Source organism: Merops nubicus, unplaced genomic scaffold, assembly GCF_000691845.1.
Source record: "Merops nubicus isolate BGI_N331 unplaced genomic scaffold, ASM69184v1 scaffold53, whole genome shotgun sequence".
Classification (NCBI taxonomy): domain Eukaryota; kingdom Metazoa; phylum Chordata; class Aves; order Coraciiformes; family Meropidae; genus Merops; species Merops nubicus.
Window position 1 is genome coordinate 17767 of NW_008600676.1, and position 17844 is coordinate 35610.

At 39.6% G+C, this 17844-nt stretch overlaps 1 protein-coding gene across 1 annotated transcript in view; it reads right to left on the reverse strand.

Annotated features, from left to right (window-relative positions):
* LOC103770474 (focal adhesion kinase 1) overlaps positions 1-17685 on the reverse strand; it is a gene marked incomplete at its 5' end in the record, with an annotated part of 35357 nt that extends 17672 nt beyond the window's left edge. Inside the window, 7 exons of the mRNA XM_008937733.1 lie at positions 2185-2316; positions 3748-3885; positions 5114-5200; positions 8078-8189; positions 14756-14960; positions 16270-16359; positions 17585-17685. Of these exons, the coding sequence (XP_008935981.1) occupies positions 2185-2316; positions 3748-3885; positions 5114-5200; positions 8078-8189; positions 14756-14960; positions 16270-16359; positions 17585-17685 (865 nt within the window). The remainder of the gene's footprint in view (positions 1-2184; positions 2317-3747; positions 3886-5113; positions 5201-8077; positions 8190-14755; positions 14961-16269; positions 16360-17584) is intronic.
* Positions 17686-17844: the final 159 nt, after the last annotated feature.

Below are 17844 nucleotides of genomic sequence, written 5' to 3' on the forward strand. Positions count from 1 at the left end.
GGCATTCACATAAAACCCCAAAAATCTCTATAGTCAAAATGTTAGTGAGGAAAGACAAGGATCTGAAGTTTCTTATGGATTCCAATTCCTCATTTTCACTACTCAAGTTCATGCCTACTTTTACTCTATTTTCTCTGTTTTTTGCCTTTTCAACTCTCTAAGGGTCTACATCAACCAAATCCAGCTCTGGCAAAGATGAAGAGCTTTATAACTTCTCAAGTTCCTCAGTGCTAGACCTTCTTTGTGTAAGGGGTGGCAATAGAGGTGGTGTCTCCTCATAGTAAAAACACATAATGAAAACATGTAATTGTTTTTTCCAAACATATGCTAAAGATTGTATTACAGATCAAAAGGAAAATCAGCAAGTCCCTCCTCAACCAGCAATTTGGGGCACAGTAAACATCCTAATAGCTCAGAGACTGAATCAAAACAGAATTAACAAACACTATAAATAATTATGATCTACTCTGCAGAAAAAGCCAGAACGTTCAGAAAGTTTTCTGCAGAAAGTTCCCACACAATCTACAGCCACCTGAAGTCACAATGCCTCAATCTCAGTAAACTGCTTAATTCCTCAGAAAGTTCTTGACCATCTTTAAAGTTTTAACAGACAATGGGATCAGTTTGACCTCCTGGTCCTGTGAAAGTCACAAGCAACTTGTGCCACTCAAGACTGGAAAAGCTAATGCCTAAATTAGGGAAGAAATTTTCCTTTCCCCAGCTTGCAATAAAATGGACAAAGCAATCTGGGTACAGTGGTTTCTTTACAGTCATCCAATGGCAAGCCACAAATTCCCAAATGCACTTACAAGGAAATCAGCCAAAACCAAGCTTCAGCATCTCTTCATCAAAAGTCACATCTTAACTCTTGCACAATCTGGAGCTGGTCTATAAAGTTTACTGGATGTGAGGGCATCTACCAGTAGCTCTCAAGAGCTAGCAGAGATTCATCCTACCTTGTTTGTCTTCACAGCCATCAGCTGTCCTGAACAGTTCTGAATACCACACATAACTGAACCCTGGAGAGACTAAGACAGTTCAACTGGCAAGGAATAAAGTCTCACTAATATCATCTGTGTACAAGATCTGCTCTCCATTCCCACCCACTGGCTTCCTGTACATTAAAACATGAATTCTTATTTTCAAGGAACTCGATGTACTGGCTTCAAGATCCCTAAAAAACTGTTTCAAGTTCTGTGAGACAACCACAATCAGAGACTTTGGTGTCTAAAATAAAAGTAATTCATCTGTACAGCTAAGAGTTTCTTGGAGACCAGCTCTAGACAAGTGTAGAGAACTCTTACAGAAACTGTGGGCCTTTATTAGCATTTGCTTTAAATACCATTTATTTGTTCAAACTTGCCTCCTGTAACAAACCTACAGCACCTGAATTTATACAAGCATGTTTTGTAACTAGGTACAACATCAAAAGCTTCCCACCCCAAACATTCCTTCAAGTACACTTCTTAAAACCAAACATGCCACTGATGTTTGTCACAACCCATACCACACCACTGCAAATTATCTACCTGTCAAGTGGAGCTGATGCACCCGTAGGCTCCCCAGCACGAGCCAACAGAGCAGCAGACTGCTACCAACTTCTGCTGCATCTGTAGCCATCAGCCTTGACTAGCAGAATTTTAACACAGAACTTGAATTTTGACAACTGGGAAGCCAGTGCTGAACTAAAAAACACACACCAGTGGCACTGACAACAAGACAACATGGAACAGCACAGAAACAGCATCAGAAAATCCCATAACCAATGCATTTCTTCTTCCTCTTCCTTCTGGTGTTCAGAGCTTCTTCCCCAGCTCAAGGAACTCTTAAATTATTCCACCAGTGCAAGACTGCTCACACCCTTACTACAGTCAAGGTTCTTAGATGGCTGATCCCTTTTTTAGGGTGGAATACACACAGATCTATCTCCTTAAGAACAAATGGCCAATCTCCACGTTGGCACTGAATCATACCCACAACTTCCCAGGCATAAATACTCAACTGGATAAATTACCATTCACAAAACTTCACTTAATTTGAAAACCGTTTCCAAACCTACATTTTGTTATTGACTCCTGTGTTCAGTAAACACACTCATTTCACAGAAGTGACCAGTTTTAGGAAGCTGCAATAGAAGAAGAAAAATCAGACCTAATTAGGAAGCACTATGGAACAAAGTCTCACCAGGAACCGTTCCTCCTTTTCCAGCCAGCGCTGGTCTTCCTCCATCTCCTGTTGCTGTCGTATCAACCTCTCCTCCATGAGATGTGTGGGTAGAACCTGCCCCATTCCTCTTATGTCCAAAGTGCCTGAATCCTGCAAAACAAAAGTTTATTCAGTCTCACAACACCTTAACATTTCTATAAACAGCTGCAAGAAGTTACACATTGCAAAAGAACAGAATTTTATAAGTTCAAATACACAACAGCAGTCAAGATGAGTTCCTTCAACTCCTCATAAACTGAAGCAGATCATTAGAAGAAACTCTTTTCAACTACAAACATTTATCTGCCTTGCTCCTAGTTACTGGAACCAAAAAGATCTGAAAAATTCTGGTTTGTTTTTCAGCAACATGATAACTTCATATCTTGCACTTCATTTAACTTGGACAACAACACCAGATTTATCAATTTCGTTTGCTTGGTCTTGAGCAATAATGTAACTGGCCAGTTATTAAAAAGCTGCAAAATACATTTTTACCCAAAACAAACATGCTTTTCAGTTTCAGCGGACACTTGCAAAGCACATCACAAAAACGTTTTTAATGGAATGTGAACAAGTTTTTATGCACGTCTTAAGCCTACAATACCCCATATACCATATCCCACTGCTGTCTGGAAATGATTAGCAACTAGAGTATAAACTAGTATTTCTAAAAAAGCCAAGGGGAGTTTGGTAACTTCACTGAGATTGTTTTTAGGTAACCAACTTCCCAAGCTTTTGTGAAAACTTTGGCTGTAACTCCTTATTATGAACTCACGCAAAGCACCCACATGCTTCCACCAGCACTTTATTCAGGCATGACACAGACTAAATTGTTTCCAGTGTTCTCAGCTACCACTCAGGTGTTTATCAGAGGCACAGGGAAGAAAGCATTGGTTAGAGAGGAAACATATTTAAGACAGAAGCTGCATAAGGTGAACCTTTGTGGAAGGATAAAATGGAATGTAAAAAGTGTAAAATACCGAAGGAGAACAGAAAAAAAATGACAGAAGGTTAAAAGGGGGAATTAATTTGATGGCACTTGCAGCAGCTCTGTGCAATCATGACGGGCTGAGAAGCACCTCACAGGAATGCTCAAAAACAGCTTTGCAGAACATTTCATTTTCTGTTCTGGGTGAGTTAGAGAGGCCTCAGACACCTTAGCTATGCTGGGTATCTCCCACAAGAGGTATTTTTAAACAGTAATGATATCACATATGTCTACATGACTGTTCCCATCTCTAGTAGCAGCAAAAAGTTTCAGAATGACCTTCTTCTCACAAATGTAAAATATTTACTGTCACTCTGTTAAGAGTAATACCCTCATCAAGAATTTGTGTGAAGAGTACACTTTATGCCCAACCTCATGTAGGAAGGTTTGTTTCAAAAAGAACTGAATTCAGTCAACTCTCACCCCACTGCAGCAATTAAAAAACACCAGAGAAAAACTTCATTTTCCTACAGTAATCTCCAGATGCACCTAATAATAAAAAAGTGTATTTACTGCACAGAGTGCAACAATATAACTCTGTCAGGTCATGATACCTCCATGTTTGGTTGCCACACTGATATTTCCTGAGGCCGATGATTCCAGGAATCTGACTGATCCAAGAGAGAAGCCTGCCCAGGATAAATGCTGCCTGCCATGGCTGGTATCCCATGAGAACCTGGGTAGCCAGACACCTTTGGGGTTTAAAAAAACAAAGAAGAAAAGAACAGTTATACTAATAAGACCTAAGCTTCTGCATAATTAAAAGCTCCCCTCCACCAAGGGTGCAAATATGACAGTGCAGAAACAACTCTATTCAAGCATGCACAGAGGGAGGAGAGGAAGCAACATTAAAAGGAGGAAGCTATGCCGAAATATGACACAAATCCTCTTTTTTAAGTCTTTGAGGATGTCTATCATAAGAATAACTACTTGAGGACAACTGTAATGATATATGAATATGTAGAAATAGAACTCAACTTTTGAGGCTAACTATAACTATTTGAGAATGCTTATCAAAACAGCAGCATTAGAGAGTATATTTTAACCTCTGCAGTGAAGATGATCAAAGTCCTCCCATGAACAAAATTGAAGTTATTGATATATTGATACATTTGTAAGAGCTAAAAAATGCAGAACTTGTATTCATGTTAAAAGGAGCCTGAAAACATCACCCTACAGAGCCACATAAAAATGGACCCCCTAGGTTATACAACAAGCTTAAGCCTTGAGTGACAGCCTGTAATTAGTGTGCTTAACTGCATGGCTTGAGAACTTCTCCACAGGAAAATCAAAGTAGTTTTAGTGAGTCTGAAGTACTCATTAAAACAATGAAAACCTCCCCCTCTCCATGGAAAAAAACATCTTAGTGGAGGCTGCTGTGTATGGCTGCAGCTCTGAACCAACCCACGAATGCCTGAAGTACTTTCATGACAAACTTTTGTTTTAACATTTTTCAGTGGTGTTAGGAAGAAAAGCAAAACCTGCAAGTGTATGATGTGGTAGATCTAAAGGTTGTTATCAGCCAACAGAAAAGAAAAATGTTTCAGAGGAACATCAGGGAGCAGAGTACCAATAAGCCCATGGAAAGTCCACCAGTTAATGGCATTTTATAAAGGAATTAATTTCATAGCTTAGCAGAGATGTTAACATGAACACCACATTCTTTCAATACGTATGAAAGTGTCTGATGTGCTTCATTGTACTTGTAGGAATTTGAGCTCCACAGTGGATACGAAAATACTTCTCATCTGGAGTAAGCCTACTGTGCTCAGTCTGGAGTTTGTTCTGATGTAAACCAAAAGCCATTTCACAGAATTAAATGAAACTAAATCACACAAGAAGCGAATTAATCCCTCCGGCAGCAACCGAGTTATAAACCCCACATCTGAAAGAATGCATGCAAAGTGTTAAATGTAATACCTGGTAATGGTTGGGCTGTACCATGTGCTGTGGACTTGGATAAAACCCTTCACTGGATCTCGGACTGGGGTAACCAGGCCTACTGGGCTGTAAACATAAAGGGATTTTTAGTCTCTTTAAGAAACAGAAAACTAGCAGCATAAAATCACTCTTTGGTGAGACAGACATTTACAGGTGATGCATCACAAAAGCAAGCTTAAAAAAACCCCTCTGAAATAAAATATTCTAAAATGATTAACCTAATTTTAAACAACTAAGATGAAGTTTTCCTCCAGTTTTGCTTGGAAATGGAAGCAGCTGAATTGATTGCTACATATGTCAATAAATAATGCTTGCTCTGTGAATTCTTTGTGCATATTTAACTGCTTGCACTCAATGACCTGCTCTGTCCTAGTTAACTCTAGAGGACACCAGCTAAGAATAGAACTCTTAAATCAAGTTTCCAGGTGCAAATACAGCATTGATTTCTAAGTTGATGACCTGCAGTACATGAAGCTTTGCTACTAATTTGTTGCTTCCATGACTGTTCCCAGAAGTAATTTATTTTGCTTCAGCCAGAACACACATCAAACTGGTTTGTTTAGCACGAATATGTCCATGTGTTATTCTGAGGACTAAAGTTAGTTCTGATAAATAACTTCTACATAGCTAATTGTCTTAACATGGAAGATCCTTTTGATCATAGTCTGAACTCCATGGTCGCTTTGCTGTCCATGCTTTGCCTTGCAACCCATTCCCAGCCAAACAAGGACAGGACAGGACTAGCTCCCATCAGAAAGGACAGCTGAGGAACAGCTATCAGGAGTCTATGTGACTATCTTGCTTTACCCCTTCAGGAGAAGGGCAATACTTCACACATAAACAAACAAGATGCATAAGCAGAGGAATACATGAGAAAAGTCACCAGAAATTTGGACAGCACTATTAGAAAAAACTGCCTGAAGAGGAGCCTGGGTTTCTGCACACCTTGAACAGATCATCCTTTTGCCAGAACACCTATAGAAATATCACAGTACTGAAAGAAGTCATGTTGGAAAATACTGCTGAAAACAACATACTTTTATCTTCCAAACAATAGTGTTCTGTTATTCTGTATGATATGCACTTCCAAAGGTTTTTTTTTTTTTTTTGGTTAGTTGGGGTTTTTTTGTTTGTTTGGTTGGTTTTGTGAGGAACAATGCTGCTGGGTGTTTTAAAAGGAGAAAAAACAACCAAAGAGGGGGAAAAACCACCCAAACCTCATCACTCTGCAAATGGGCTCTTTCAGTCCTTCTAGCAGTTAACAGTGATCACCACATCCCTTTGATATTGCAGAATTTTATCCTCACTTTATGAGAAATATTGGTATCTTTCTGGATATTTCCTGTCTCAGGTTTCTAACAGAAATCATGGTATGACACAATTAATCTCATAGTACAAACTGTGATATCTGAATTATTTGAGAACGTGTTGGAGTTTAAGGCTGTAAATAAAACAGAATTTAAGACCTCTTCTATAGTAAATTCCTAGAAGGAAAAAAAAAATCAGTTGCCGTAATTAGAAAAACAGGTAATAACTTAAGAACTACTTAAAATCTCCCATCTACAAAATTCAGCTTGTTCCCATATCATTAGTGTGCACATCTGTATTTCACACAAAAATACTCTATAAAAAACCTCACCAGCAACTGCACTGCATATACCACGAGGACATAACTCCCTCAAAAAAAGATACTGCAGTGGTAGAATCAACTTCAGTCTTAACACATCTGTTATCAAGTGTTTCAGTTTGTCTATCACACACAAAGCCCTAAGGATGATAGTTTCTAATACTGAAATTATAATATATTATAATTTCATTATAATATATTAGGAAAAGGTACTTAATTCTATTTGAATTAGCCCCAAAGCTTCAAGACTAAATTCATCAAGGCTGTAGCAATTCAATAGCATATTATTCCAATGTATGCATTTGATCTGCTTCTGTAACTCAGAACATTGTTTATAAATACACCAAATCCTGCTGATTCATCTCAGATGACTAAATCTGTTAACAGGATGTTTGCTGTTTAAATGAAAGCAACAACTCCACTGCCCATATTTCTTGTGTGCCATAAAACTATCCAAACGCAGAACCAAGCTGGGAAATCTATCAGACAATGACCTGACAATGGGGAAACAAAACAAAATAAATCTAAGTTGCCTTCCTATGGCTGCTGGGAGATGTGAGCAGCAGAAGGTGCCACACAAGTCCTGCTGATCATCAGCACCCCAGCTTGCCTGTGCAGCCATGGGAGTTCATCACAAACTCATCAGGATGCAGGTAAGAAGTGGATGCACAAAATTAAATTCTTCAAAATACAGGCTCGACCCTTCAAAGTGCAGAATAACTCCAATGAGAAGCAGACAAGGTATTGAGAGAAAAGAGTGCTCAACAACTGGTGAGGTTAGAGTACCACAGCTGCAGAACACAGCACCAACGTCCAAACAGGACTGACGTGTAATGAAACAAAATGGAGTGTAAACTAAAACATGCAAGATATCTGGAAGCAAATGCCTAATTTCCCATCCAGAGTAAGGAAAATGTACTTATTTTAGATAGAAATTAAATAGTTCATTTCTATCCTCCCACTGATGTGTTATAAAGTTCATGCTGGTCCCAGAACTCACTAGCTAATATTTCACAGGAGTGCTACAAGAAAGAAGAAGAATGACCAGGAAAGTTTTGTGGCAGCTATGGTAGTCTTCTTTAATTTAAACAAGACACAGAAAATCATTAGTGCAGTGCTATAGCATGGATCAGTTCTAATAACAGTTCCCAGCAGAGCTGGGTCATTGCAGGCAAGTACCAGCAAATGATGACAAAATTCATCAGAACGCTGTTGTTTGAACAAACCTGTCAAAGGAGGCTTTGAAAAAAATAAATGGAATAAAAAACATGTTTTTTTTTTTTTTATAAACACACGTAATTTGCAGTCTTAGCTACCTTGGGAGGAGCTTCATCTGATCCTCCTGAGTCCCAGGACACTGTGACTTGTCGCCTGGATTCCATTCTCATTCGTTCTTCTTGCTGCAGCTTCTCTTCCTCCAGTATTGTACTAGGGAAAACATATGCTGTTTAAGTAAAGCTCCAGTTCAATGTCTCACAAACCTCCTGAAACACAGACTTCTCTTATTTATCTCAGTTAGATTTCTGAAAACTGGTCATCAGGAAGAAATACTTCTGTAAGATTACCAGTATGCTTTTAACAACAGAAGCAGCACTGAGTTTTTAGAAAGCTGTGGTTGATCCTGCACAAAAAAAATTTTTTTGCCTGTTAACAGTTCTTTTGATGTGTAATTACAGAGAGAAATCCTCAGAGACGATAAATCAAACACTTACTTGCATGAAAATTTATTTTTCGTAAGAAAATACCCTACTGAACTGCTGCAAAGGCTCAAAACAAAGAATGAAAACATTCTTTACTGAAACCAAACAGTGCTTCAGATCACTGGGATTTTTTTCTTTTTTAAACAAAGCAGTCAAAAACCATTTTAAATGCTATGCCTTCAGCTCTTACATTTTAGACTAACGAACGCATTCAAGCAAACTAATTTAGCAAAACAGAAATATGTGACAGAATTCACCCGGCTCCTAAACATTCAGGTCAAAAGGCTGCATTTTTAACAAAGTACAAGACAGCAGTAAAACTCGTTTGCTACTTACCACTGTTCTGACTATTAAAAAGACTGTTTGAAGTTCCAATGTGATACTGCTGCCCCCACAGCAGCCTCCTCCCCGTTCTGCTATGTGGATTATTAATGTTGGATATTTGCCATTTGAAAAAATACTCAGAATGAAGCTTTGAAACAGGGAGCTGCAAATTCACTGAAGCTGCATGCTACATGGATAGTCTGGAGACGTGAGCAGGGCAGATCATTTACATATCACAATCCCCAGTGTAAAGATAATCCTGTAAAGGAACTATTCCAGCTTCTTTATCACTCAAGAGTTGCCAGAAACAAAGCTAGGTTCTGAGTTTCTAATCTCTTACTCAGTCTGCTGAATAACCACCCAGAATTACTCATGCAGGGGATGAGATCAGCTAGAGCCATCTATTCTAATCTTGGAACTTTACTGCTTATTTCAAGAGCAAATTCCTGCTTGGTTGAAGATGAGAACTCTGCTTTTCCTTACTCAGCCAAAACCAAAATCTATGCCACTTCTAAGAAGCAGAGAAGTCATCTCATCTCGCTGCAGCTAAAGCAAGTTTCTAAGTATTGCTGCAATTTCAATCCATTATTGCTGAAGTAGCACAGGAATGTGGAACAAAACCAAAATCAGACAAGTTACAAAAGTCATCCTGATGTAACTGCCATGGAAACACAGCTACAGCCCAAGGGAGGGCACTGAACGGAGAAAAATCTGCTTTACCTCTCTCTTCCTTCAGAATAAGGGAAATGCAATTATTTCCTACTTAAACCCATTCAGAACTAGGAAAAAAACCACTCTTTTTAAGCTAGGTCACACTTCAGCTATTCAGCATGCACTTCTATGCAGCATGAGACATCAGCCCACATGCACCCACAGCCACGAACCACGGTCACCACGTTTCAGGAAATACCTCAAGATTTAAAAACCCTACAACAATACACATAAAACTTCCACGCAGACATTGCAGGACTAAAATACAGCTTTTTAACAAAGCTGTTGATACAGCAGCTGTTAATCTGTTGATAACAGACTGTTAATCTGAGCCAAAAATGGAACAGGAGTTGGCTAAAAGGAGCCGACCAAAATTAGAGATGGCTTATTGACAATTTGGGGCCACAAGTGCAATTTGCTACAGCACAAAATCTGTTACAACAAATTTGTTACCTTTTTTCCCCATGAAAAGGAATGAAACACCAACACCTATCTGCCTTGCTATTACAGCCATTTCACTGCTGGTGCCCCAGGATCCAACACAAACCCATTAACTTCAGTCACAGCACTGGAAAGGACCAGTTTCTACTGAGATGACTTGTTTTTAATAACATCGGCTCAGCTTTTTGCCTTGCAACTTTAATTCATCCCTCTCTGCTCTTTCTGTTTCATCAGGAGATCCTTTCCCCAACAACCCAGAGAACAGCCTGGTCAAAGGCCGATGAGCTGCAGCAGGGTTTGTACTTGGGTGCCCTTGAGTACCACTGACAAGAATATAAAATAGAAATGCCTCAGAGAAGCATTACTCCCAAACTCAAGAAGAATATAAATGGCTCACAGAAACATCTTTGTTTTTTCAAAGGGAAGACCAGTCCATAGATGGAGTAAAAGCATGCCAAGAAATATTTTTGACCTTTTCTCAGTGCAGCTGCTCAAGTACTCTGAAGAGTTTATTAGAATTTGCAGAAGGTCAGGGAAGTCAGATCTAGGCATATTTTCCCAAACTGCACCTATTTTTAGCAGCAAAGAGGAGCAAGCAGAGAAGTATTGCTATTCATATGATTTACCTAGCAGATCTTGAGGTACTACAGACAAACAACCCACCTTCTTGGCTATGTTAAGTCTGATGAAAAATCTCAACTATTAAATGCTTGCCTAATTGATAAACTTATTTACAAAGAAACTGGCTCATGACTTGAAAAGGAAACTTACTGGGAGCTTCAGTATAGAATTATCTGAAACTTACATTTCAAAAGACACAGCAATACCAGTGTTTGCTGCTATGGTGATGTTGCAACCTACAATAAATTCTGACCCTGAGCAAGCAGCTTCTTTTTTTTCCACTCTGATGTGTCTGGCCATGAGAAATAAAAGCTGGATGCATTTTTTCACATATTTATTTTTTTAGAAACATATTTTCACATACCACCCTAATTTCCAAGCCCTTTCACATGGATTACAGATCATTGCTAATGGTGACTCTCAAGGAGCAAAAGGCTAATGAAGCATTTTGCAGCCTCCACCATGTACTTCAGTTTTGCATTAAAATAATTTTTTGCCAAGTTGCCACAGAAGGACATGACTCAAACTGTCCTTATTCTTATCAGTTTTGGGTTTTCATTTATGAGCAACATTTCAGTACCTACAGCAAATGCAATCAGAAAAAGGCTCAAGTCTAGTTTTCATCAGCTAATGATCTCACTGATGTCACAACAACAGACTTTAAAAGCATGCATCAGTTTTTTCTTTCTTTTTTTTTTTTTAAATTAAATAAAAATAAAGCTTTTTTGAGTTATATTTAATGTGACCTGCAGTGCTAGGATGTTAGTGTTGTTAAAACCTGTGCTGCTTCATCAGTGACCAACAGAGGGCCAGAGCCCAAACTCTTATCACAGCAGTGGTACAACTGCTGCTTATATTGCTGTTTTCAGGAGAAAGAGTGCTTTAAACAAAATTCATTCCATGCTGCAGTGAACATGTCACGCAATTGCATTCATCTGAAAGCTCAAAATGAAAATCAGAGTTAAACTCCAATGCAAACAACCCCAGTTTTGACAGAATCACCAACCAACAGGACACGCAGGGAACCACAACTCCCAAGCACAAGCCCCAGAGTTGACTTCAAAGAAAACCTGTGAGTGTGGTGGGGCTACCTCAGCAATACAGACCTGCAGCACAGTGAATATAGCAAAGAATAAATTCAATAACACACGCATATAGCTGATTGTCCATGGTTACAGGGAGTGTACAAATACAGTACAGTAAGTGTATGCTTCTACTAAGTGGCCAGGAGCCATTCTGAGGAGAAATCCTGCAGAAGAGGTATTGCATGATTTGGGTATGTTGCACACTTTGCAAAGGGCCTTTTATGTTATTCACTATGGAGCATTAAGACTAAAAATCTCTTTGATCCAAAAATCAGCAGGGCAGCATGTGCTTCCTAATTAAAATATCCCAGATTCTACTCCTGGCCCAGTCAGTGACAGAACCAGCCGTGCAGCTGAGTAGCACCTTACTGTCCTGACATTCCCACGTTTATAGACATCCCCCCAGTGAAAAAGGGACCTGGGATGTGAGGAGGAATTAAATTTGGAAATCCACAATCCACCCCTTTGTTTCTGTATTTGCTAAGAAGACCAGCACATTCCTGTGGACTTTGGGCAGATCAAATGTTATAAAATATCAGGCCTTATTACCACCCTAACAACACTATCAATTCTACAGAAATCGGCATCTTTGCCTTGCACAATCAGCTGCAAACACAGTTTGTGCAAAGCAGATGTTACTGTGAAATGGGAAAAGCAGCAAATGGAGAAGACATGAAATGCTTATGCTCCCATCAGTGCTATTTCAGATGCAGAACAGAAGTTTTTTCCCAAAGCCACAGACTTTTTCTCATTAGAACAGAGATACACTGCAGAGCTGTATCTTTGGCTTCAAGCAGACAACGAGCCTGCTCTCAAGCTTGAAAGACTGTCCTGGACAGGACCCAGAATGAGCAGCAGCAACACCACACAGAAAAAGCCACCAGGGAAATGGCTTGTTTTTGCAAGTTCATGGGAATTTGAGTTTTGAAACACAATCTTTCCTAGCTGCCTGAGATTGCCTCATCGTAAGGGAATTGGGAACCTTTCCAACGAGAGGCTCTGAGAGCAGTGCAAAGAAGCCCTAAGGACAACTGTGCTGCCTGACTTCCAGGAGATAAAGATTACCAGTTTGGAGTGGCAGAAAACTCTGCTTTGGTGAGAGCAGAATAAAAACTGGATTTTAAGGTTGCTGTGCTCCTAGGAGAGAGGCTGCCCTGTAAACAAAGCTTCATATCTCCCAGTATGAGTAGAGGAGCAAAGCCCCACTCCCCTTCAATGCATTTTTCGCCTAGAACTAGAGAATTGTTTAGGTTGGAAGGGACTCTTGGAGGTCTCAAGCCCAATCTTCTGGTAAAGCTGGGATTCATGCGTGGTGAAGCCAGGTTGATTGAAGCCTTTTCCAGTCAAGGTTTCAAAGTCTCCCAGCATGGAAATTCTAGAGTCTTTGTGGGTGATATGTTTCAGAGCTTACCCACGCACACTGGGAAACAATCTGATCCGCAACCAACGAGAATTTGCCTTGTTGCATGTCCTGAGTGTTGCTTCTCACCCTTTGGCTGGGTGTTTCTGAGGGAAGCCAGGCTCTTGGGCACGGATCCATCCTGCTTATCTGGTGATATCATTCCACATTTCACCTTTTTCCCCTCTGCCCCTCCAGACTTATGCTGTTCTAAGTGCTGCTGCCATCACTCTGTCTCTGAGTACAGCCTACATTTGTTTCACTCCCCAATACAGTTACTCTGGATTTACTGGTGAGTCTCCCTGCCCGAGTTAACACACCATGGTCATTTTCCTAGTCACATATTTTTAGGGCTTTATTCTCTTCCATGCCAGTCAGCTGTAAATTATCAGTACAATCTGACTGAAAATTTAAAAGTACCTGACTCTTCCAGAGGCAAAAAAACCCCGAAAAAGCAAGTGAATTGCCAATTTTCCACCTATTACCTAAATCATACAACTGTGCCCTATCTTTTCCTTGCAATTCCTACCCAGCTCTACCATTCCTTCCTTGGTGGTTAACTCCACAGTCAATAGGATGGTGAGTTCTTTTGTGAGAAGGGCTACATCTTCCTCAAGCTGTGTAAATTATTAGCCTACACTGGAGCTCCCAGAATAACTGATGGTGGAAACTTACAAAATGTTAAGAAATAGAAAAAAACTTAAAGGCAGCTAAGTTCCCCACACATATTAAACCTGTCCCTTATTTCAACCACCTATGAATTATCTTGTACCACAAACATGCAGCGACAGCACATAATAACATTATGAAAACAGAACACGCCACAAGGTACTACTTTGAAAGAAGATCTAAGGTAAAACTCAGGAATTTGGCAATGAATTACAACAAACCCAAGAGTGGATTTACACTTTACAATGCCTACATGTTGTTTGAAGCTTATATTGACTTAGGCAAAATAGATACTGAACACTCCTAAGATCCCAAGGGTGGTCAGAAATCCTGTATGTGTCTGTACAATATCTCAGTGATGTTTTAAAGCTAAAATATCACTCCCATTTTGTAGTAAGTGAAATGAAGATACGGACATTGGAATAAATTATTGCAGAATAGACTAAGGTGTGAATTTAGATTGGTCTCAAAAGCACGTGCTCACATTTACTCCAAGATAAATGCAAAATAGACTACATCCTGGTTTTAAAAGGGCACAAAATTTGTAGTTAATGACGCTGCATTTATTGCAGGCTCCACAACTGCATAGACACAGCTGCCACAGGGCAACTAGTGTGCTACAGTTGTTATGAAAAAAACATTCAACAGCATTCACCTGATAGCTCATTTATTTAATACAGGATACATTTCCAGCCCAAAATTGTCAGCTGAATGTTTGACTAGTTAAACACTCTAAATTCCTTCTACTCCTCTCCCCAAGGACTGAAATTACAAACAAATTACTAGTCAAATCTGGAGTTTTTCTTGGGAGAGAAAGAAGGTGATTCATATTTCCAGTTATTTGAATTTATTGCCTAGTGTAATTTTCTCCAACAGATAAGGTCCAGATTTCCAAAAGAGTGGCAACAACTTGGCTGTCTGAAGAGAAAAGTTAATACCCTGGATCTTGCATTTTCCACAGAAAGAAAAATACTGTAACAGAAGACAGAGGAAAAAAAAAATATTTCTGAACAAGGAAATGACCTTTCAGAAACAAAACCCTACCTGAGTTGTGCTTTAAGTTCAGTAAACCTGGGTCGCCTGCTGGGGTCGTAGGCCCAGCACTTGGTCATAAGGCTGTAGAGGGTGGGAGGGCAGTTGGGAGGCATTGGGAGCCGCTCACCGTTCTCAATCCGCCCAATCACATCATTGTTCTTCACCCCCTGGAAGGGCTTCACCCCGTGCATTAGGATCTCCCACATACACACACCTGAGAAACACACACACGACAGTTTTCCCCAGTGTGAGAAAACAATAAAAGAAACAAGCCCTGATTTTGTACAGCCAAAAAATGTCATTTCTCCAGAAACACAGAGCTAGGGAATCGGTTGTGACTTACCAGCAGGCAGCAGAGAGGAGTGATGTGCAGTAGGGTCACACACACAGTATCAACCCCAGCTATTTCTGAGGAAGCATGAGCCAGAGCTGGCTCACAGCAGCCTTGCTTCCCTTTCACCTATCGTAAATCAGAAGGGTTCCTCATATTCAAATCTACTCTTCTATGAGGCAGAATGATCTGTGTTTGCTCTGCCCTTCCACTAGTACCAACAGGCTTGTCTCGACACGTGGAGTGCAGTTCCACTTTGAAGGTGTTTTAATGCTGGCATTGATCCCACTTTTTTGTGCTGAAACTATGTAATAAAACAGTTTCTGTTGAAACTATGTTAAAATCACAAAGGGAATGGTCTGTTGGCCTAGGATTGGCCAGAAACTTCCATAGACTTAATTTTCCTAAGTCTGACTATACTAGAGCTTTCTTCACACTATTATAAACCTGCTAAAATTCACATACCCTTCAGTTAAAAAGATACAAATTTTATTTTGTAAAGAGGATTAACTCTTAATTGACTGTCCTGCTTTTATTTCAAGTTTCATCACCTTTGTTCCTTTACCCAGCCTATCTTTGATCTGACTGTACAGCAGTCTGGACCAGTTTGAGCACACGTGATCAGATTCATATAAAACTTGCATGTTTAAGAAAAAAAAAAATTAAAGGCTTCAGGGTATTCCCATATACCCATATTTTTACTCATTCTGGTCACATTTTCTAAGTTTGCAGCAGCAATGAAAGACAAATTAAGTGGGAATCTGGCATTAAAGATCTGGAAACAGGACACAGGCTGATCTATGTATTAAGCAAGGAAGGAGGCATACCACCATATAAGAAAAGTGAAAATATGGAACAGAAACAGCAAGTAAGAACAGTATAACAAAAAGAAAAACAACAGTAAAAAAAAATAATCTCTGTTACGACTATGACCTAATTTCCTGGTACCTTCACTTCTGTCAGCTTCTGACTAGAGGCAAAAAGGCAAGTGAAACTTTAGGCTTAATAAGTCCAAAAAAAAAGAAAGAAGAATACAGAGATGGAAAATGTCCTGGAAGAAACTGGATTTTCAAAAAGTGCAGTAAAAATAGTGCCAAATATATGGAACTTATTCATTTGTAGTAGTTAAAATGAAATACTGAACTCCTCCAGGAGGCCAGTGAAGCAACCCCACCGTTCAGTGTCCACTTACCAAACATCCACACGTCGCTAGCTGAGGTAAACCGTCGGAAGTTGATTGACTCTGGAGCCATCCATTTGATAGGCAGTTTTCCTTTGGAAGCTACAGGGAAGGCAAGGCAAGGCAAGGCAGGCTGTTATTCCTACTGCTGAGCTCAAACATCAGTTTTGTTCTCAGTGAAATAATTTATAGGCAAAACCCACCGCTGGAGAAGCACTGCCACTATCAAACTTAATACAAGAGATTTCTGCACTGTCTGACCAGTTTTGATGGTCAGTCCTCTCTGTCCCTAAATATTCAGACTGAGGTCCTTCAAGTTTCAAATTAATCCCTATTTCAAAATGAAAATACTGCAGTTAAGAAGGTACTGGCACCAAATCTGAAACTCACAAAATCTCTGCTAGGGAGCAGGTGTTTTTTGAATGGTTCATAGAAAAAAAGGGTAGGTCCTTTGGCCTAACCCAAAATACAAAAAAGAACCCACAAAGACCAATATAAAGCCCCAAACCTCCCAACAAAGCCTCCAACAACAAACCCCAAAAGCACAGCAAGAACTGATCATGTCAAAAGTATCCCTCCTCTCCTCTCAGCACTTAAAATGATGATAATGTAGCTCACAGTGATATAAGACAAATGAAATGAGGAAACAGAGTGTAAGGGGACAGGTAAAGGCTGCTTTAAAATATGTGACTGAAATTAGAAATATGTTTCATAATATACACCAGGTTTCACATGCTCCTGTTTGGTGCCCTACATGCAAACCATATTCTCATTCTGTATTTCCACCCATCAGTCACTGCAGGACTTATCACAGCTGCTACACCCACTTCAGATCATTATTCCATCCAAACAGGGGGAAAAGGCAGGCTTCAGAGACTGTTTTTTGCACTGCATCTCCCTAGCCCAGTGGCTTCTGAAGTATGCAGCATGCAATGGCAGCACAAACTCAAAAGTGATCCATAGATAACCATGAACTCATTGTAGGTTAACTATATTATGCCATGAATATGAATATTATCTCAAACAGGCCTCAGATGTGGTTAATATTCTAAAAATGGTGAAGAAAGGACTATCAGATTGTCATAAAAAGGGGAATTCTACCTATGTGTGAATTTTCTGTTTTTTTACAACTTAATCAGACCTTGTTATTCGTCCACTTAAGCATACATGTAGGAATTGAGTGTCATCCATTAAACGGTTAAATAGTTTGCCTTTTTATACAACTAGACCAAGAATATCTGGTTAATTCCTTTTGACAACAAACTCTACTGTGAGAAGCAACTGTCTTCTAAGTGGCCTGTGTGAAGGACTCAGAATGTCAGCTCACCTTTATAGTAAGTACTGTCTTCCATGTATCGAGATAAACCAAAGTCACCTAATTTCACACAGTCAGTGGCAGACACCAGCACGTTTCTAGCAGCAATATCCCTGCCAAACAGAGGAGATATTATTTGTAGTAATTTAAAAAGTTAGAGTGGAGGCATATCACTGAAAAAAAAAAGAATTAAAAAGGAGAATTATCAAGCACCTTTAAGAGTTATTTTTCTAGTCATTATTTGGGTGTGCATGTACAGAAAAAGGTAACTA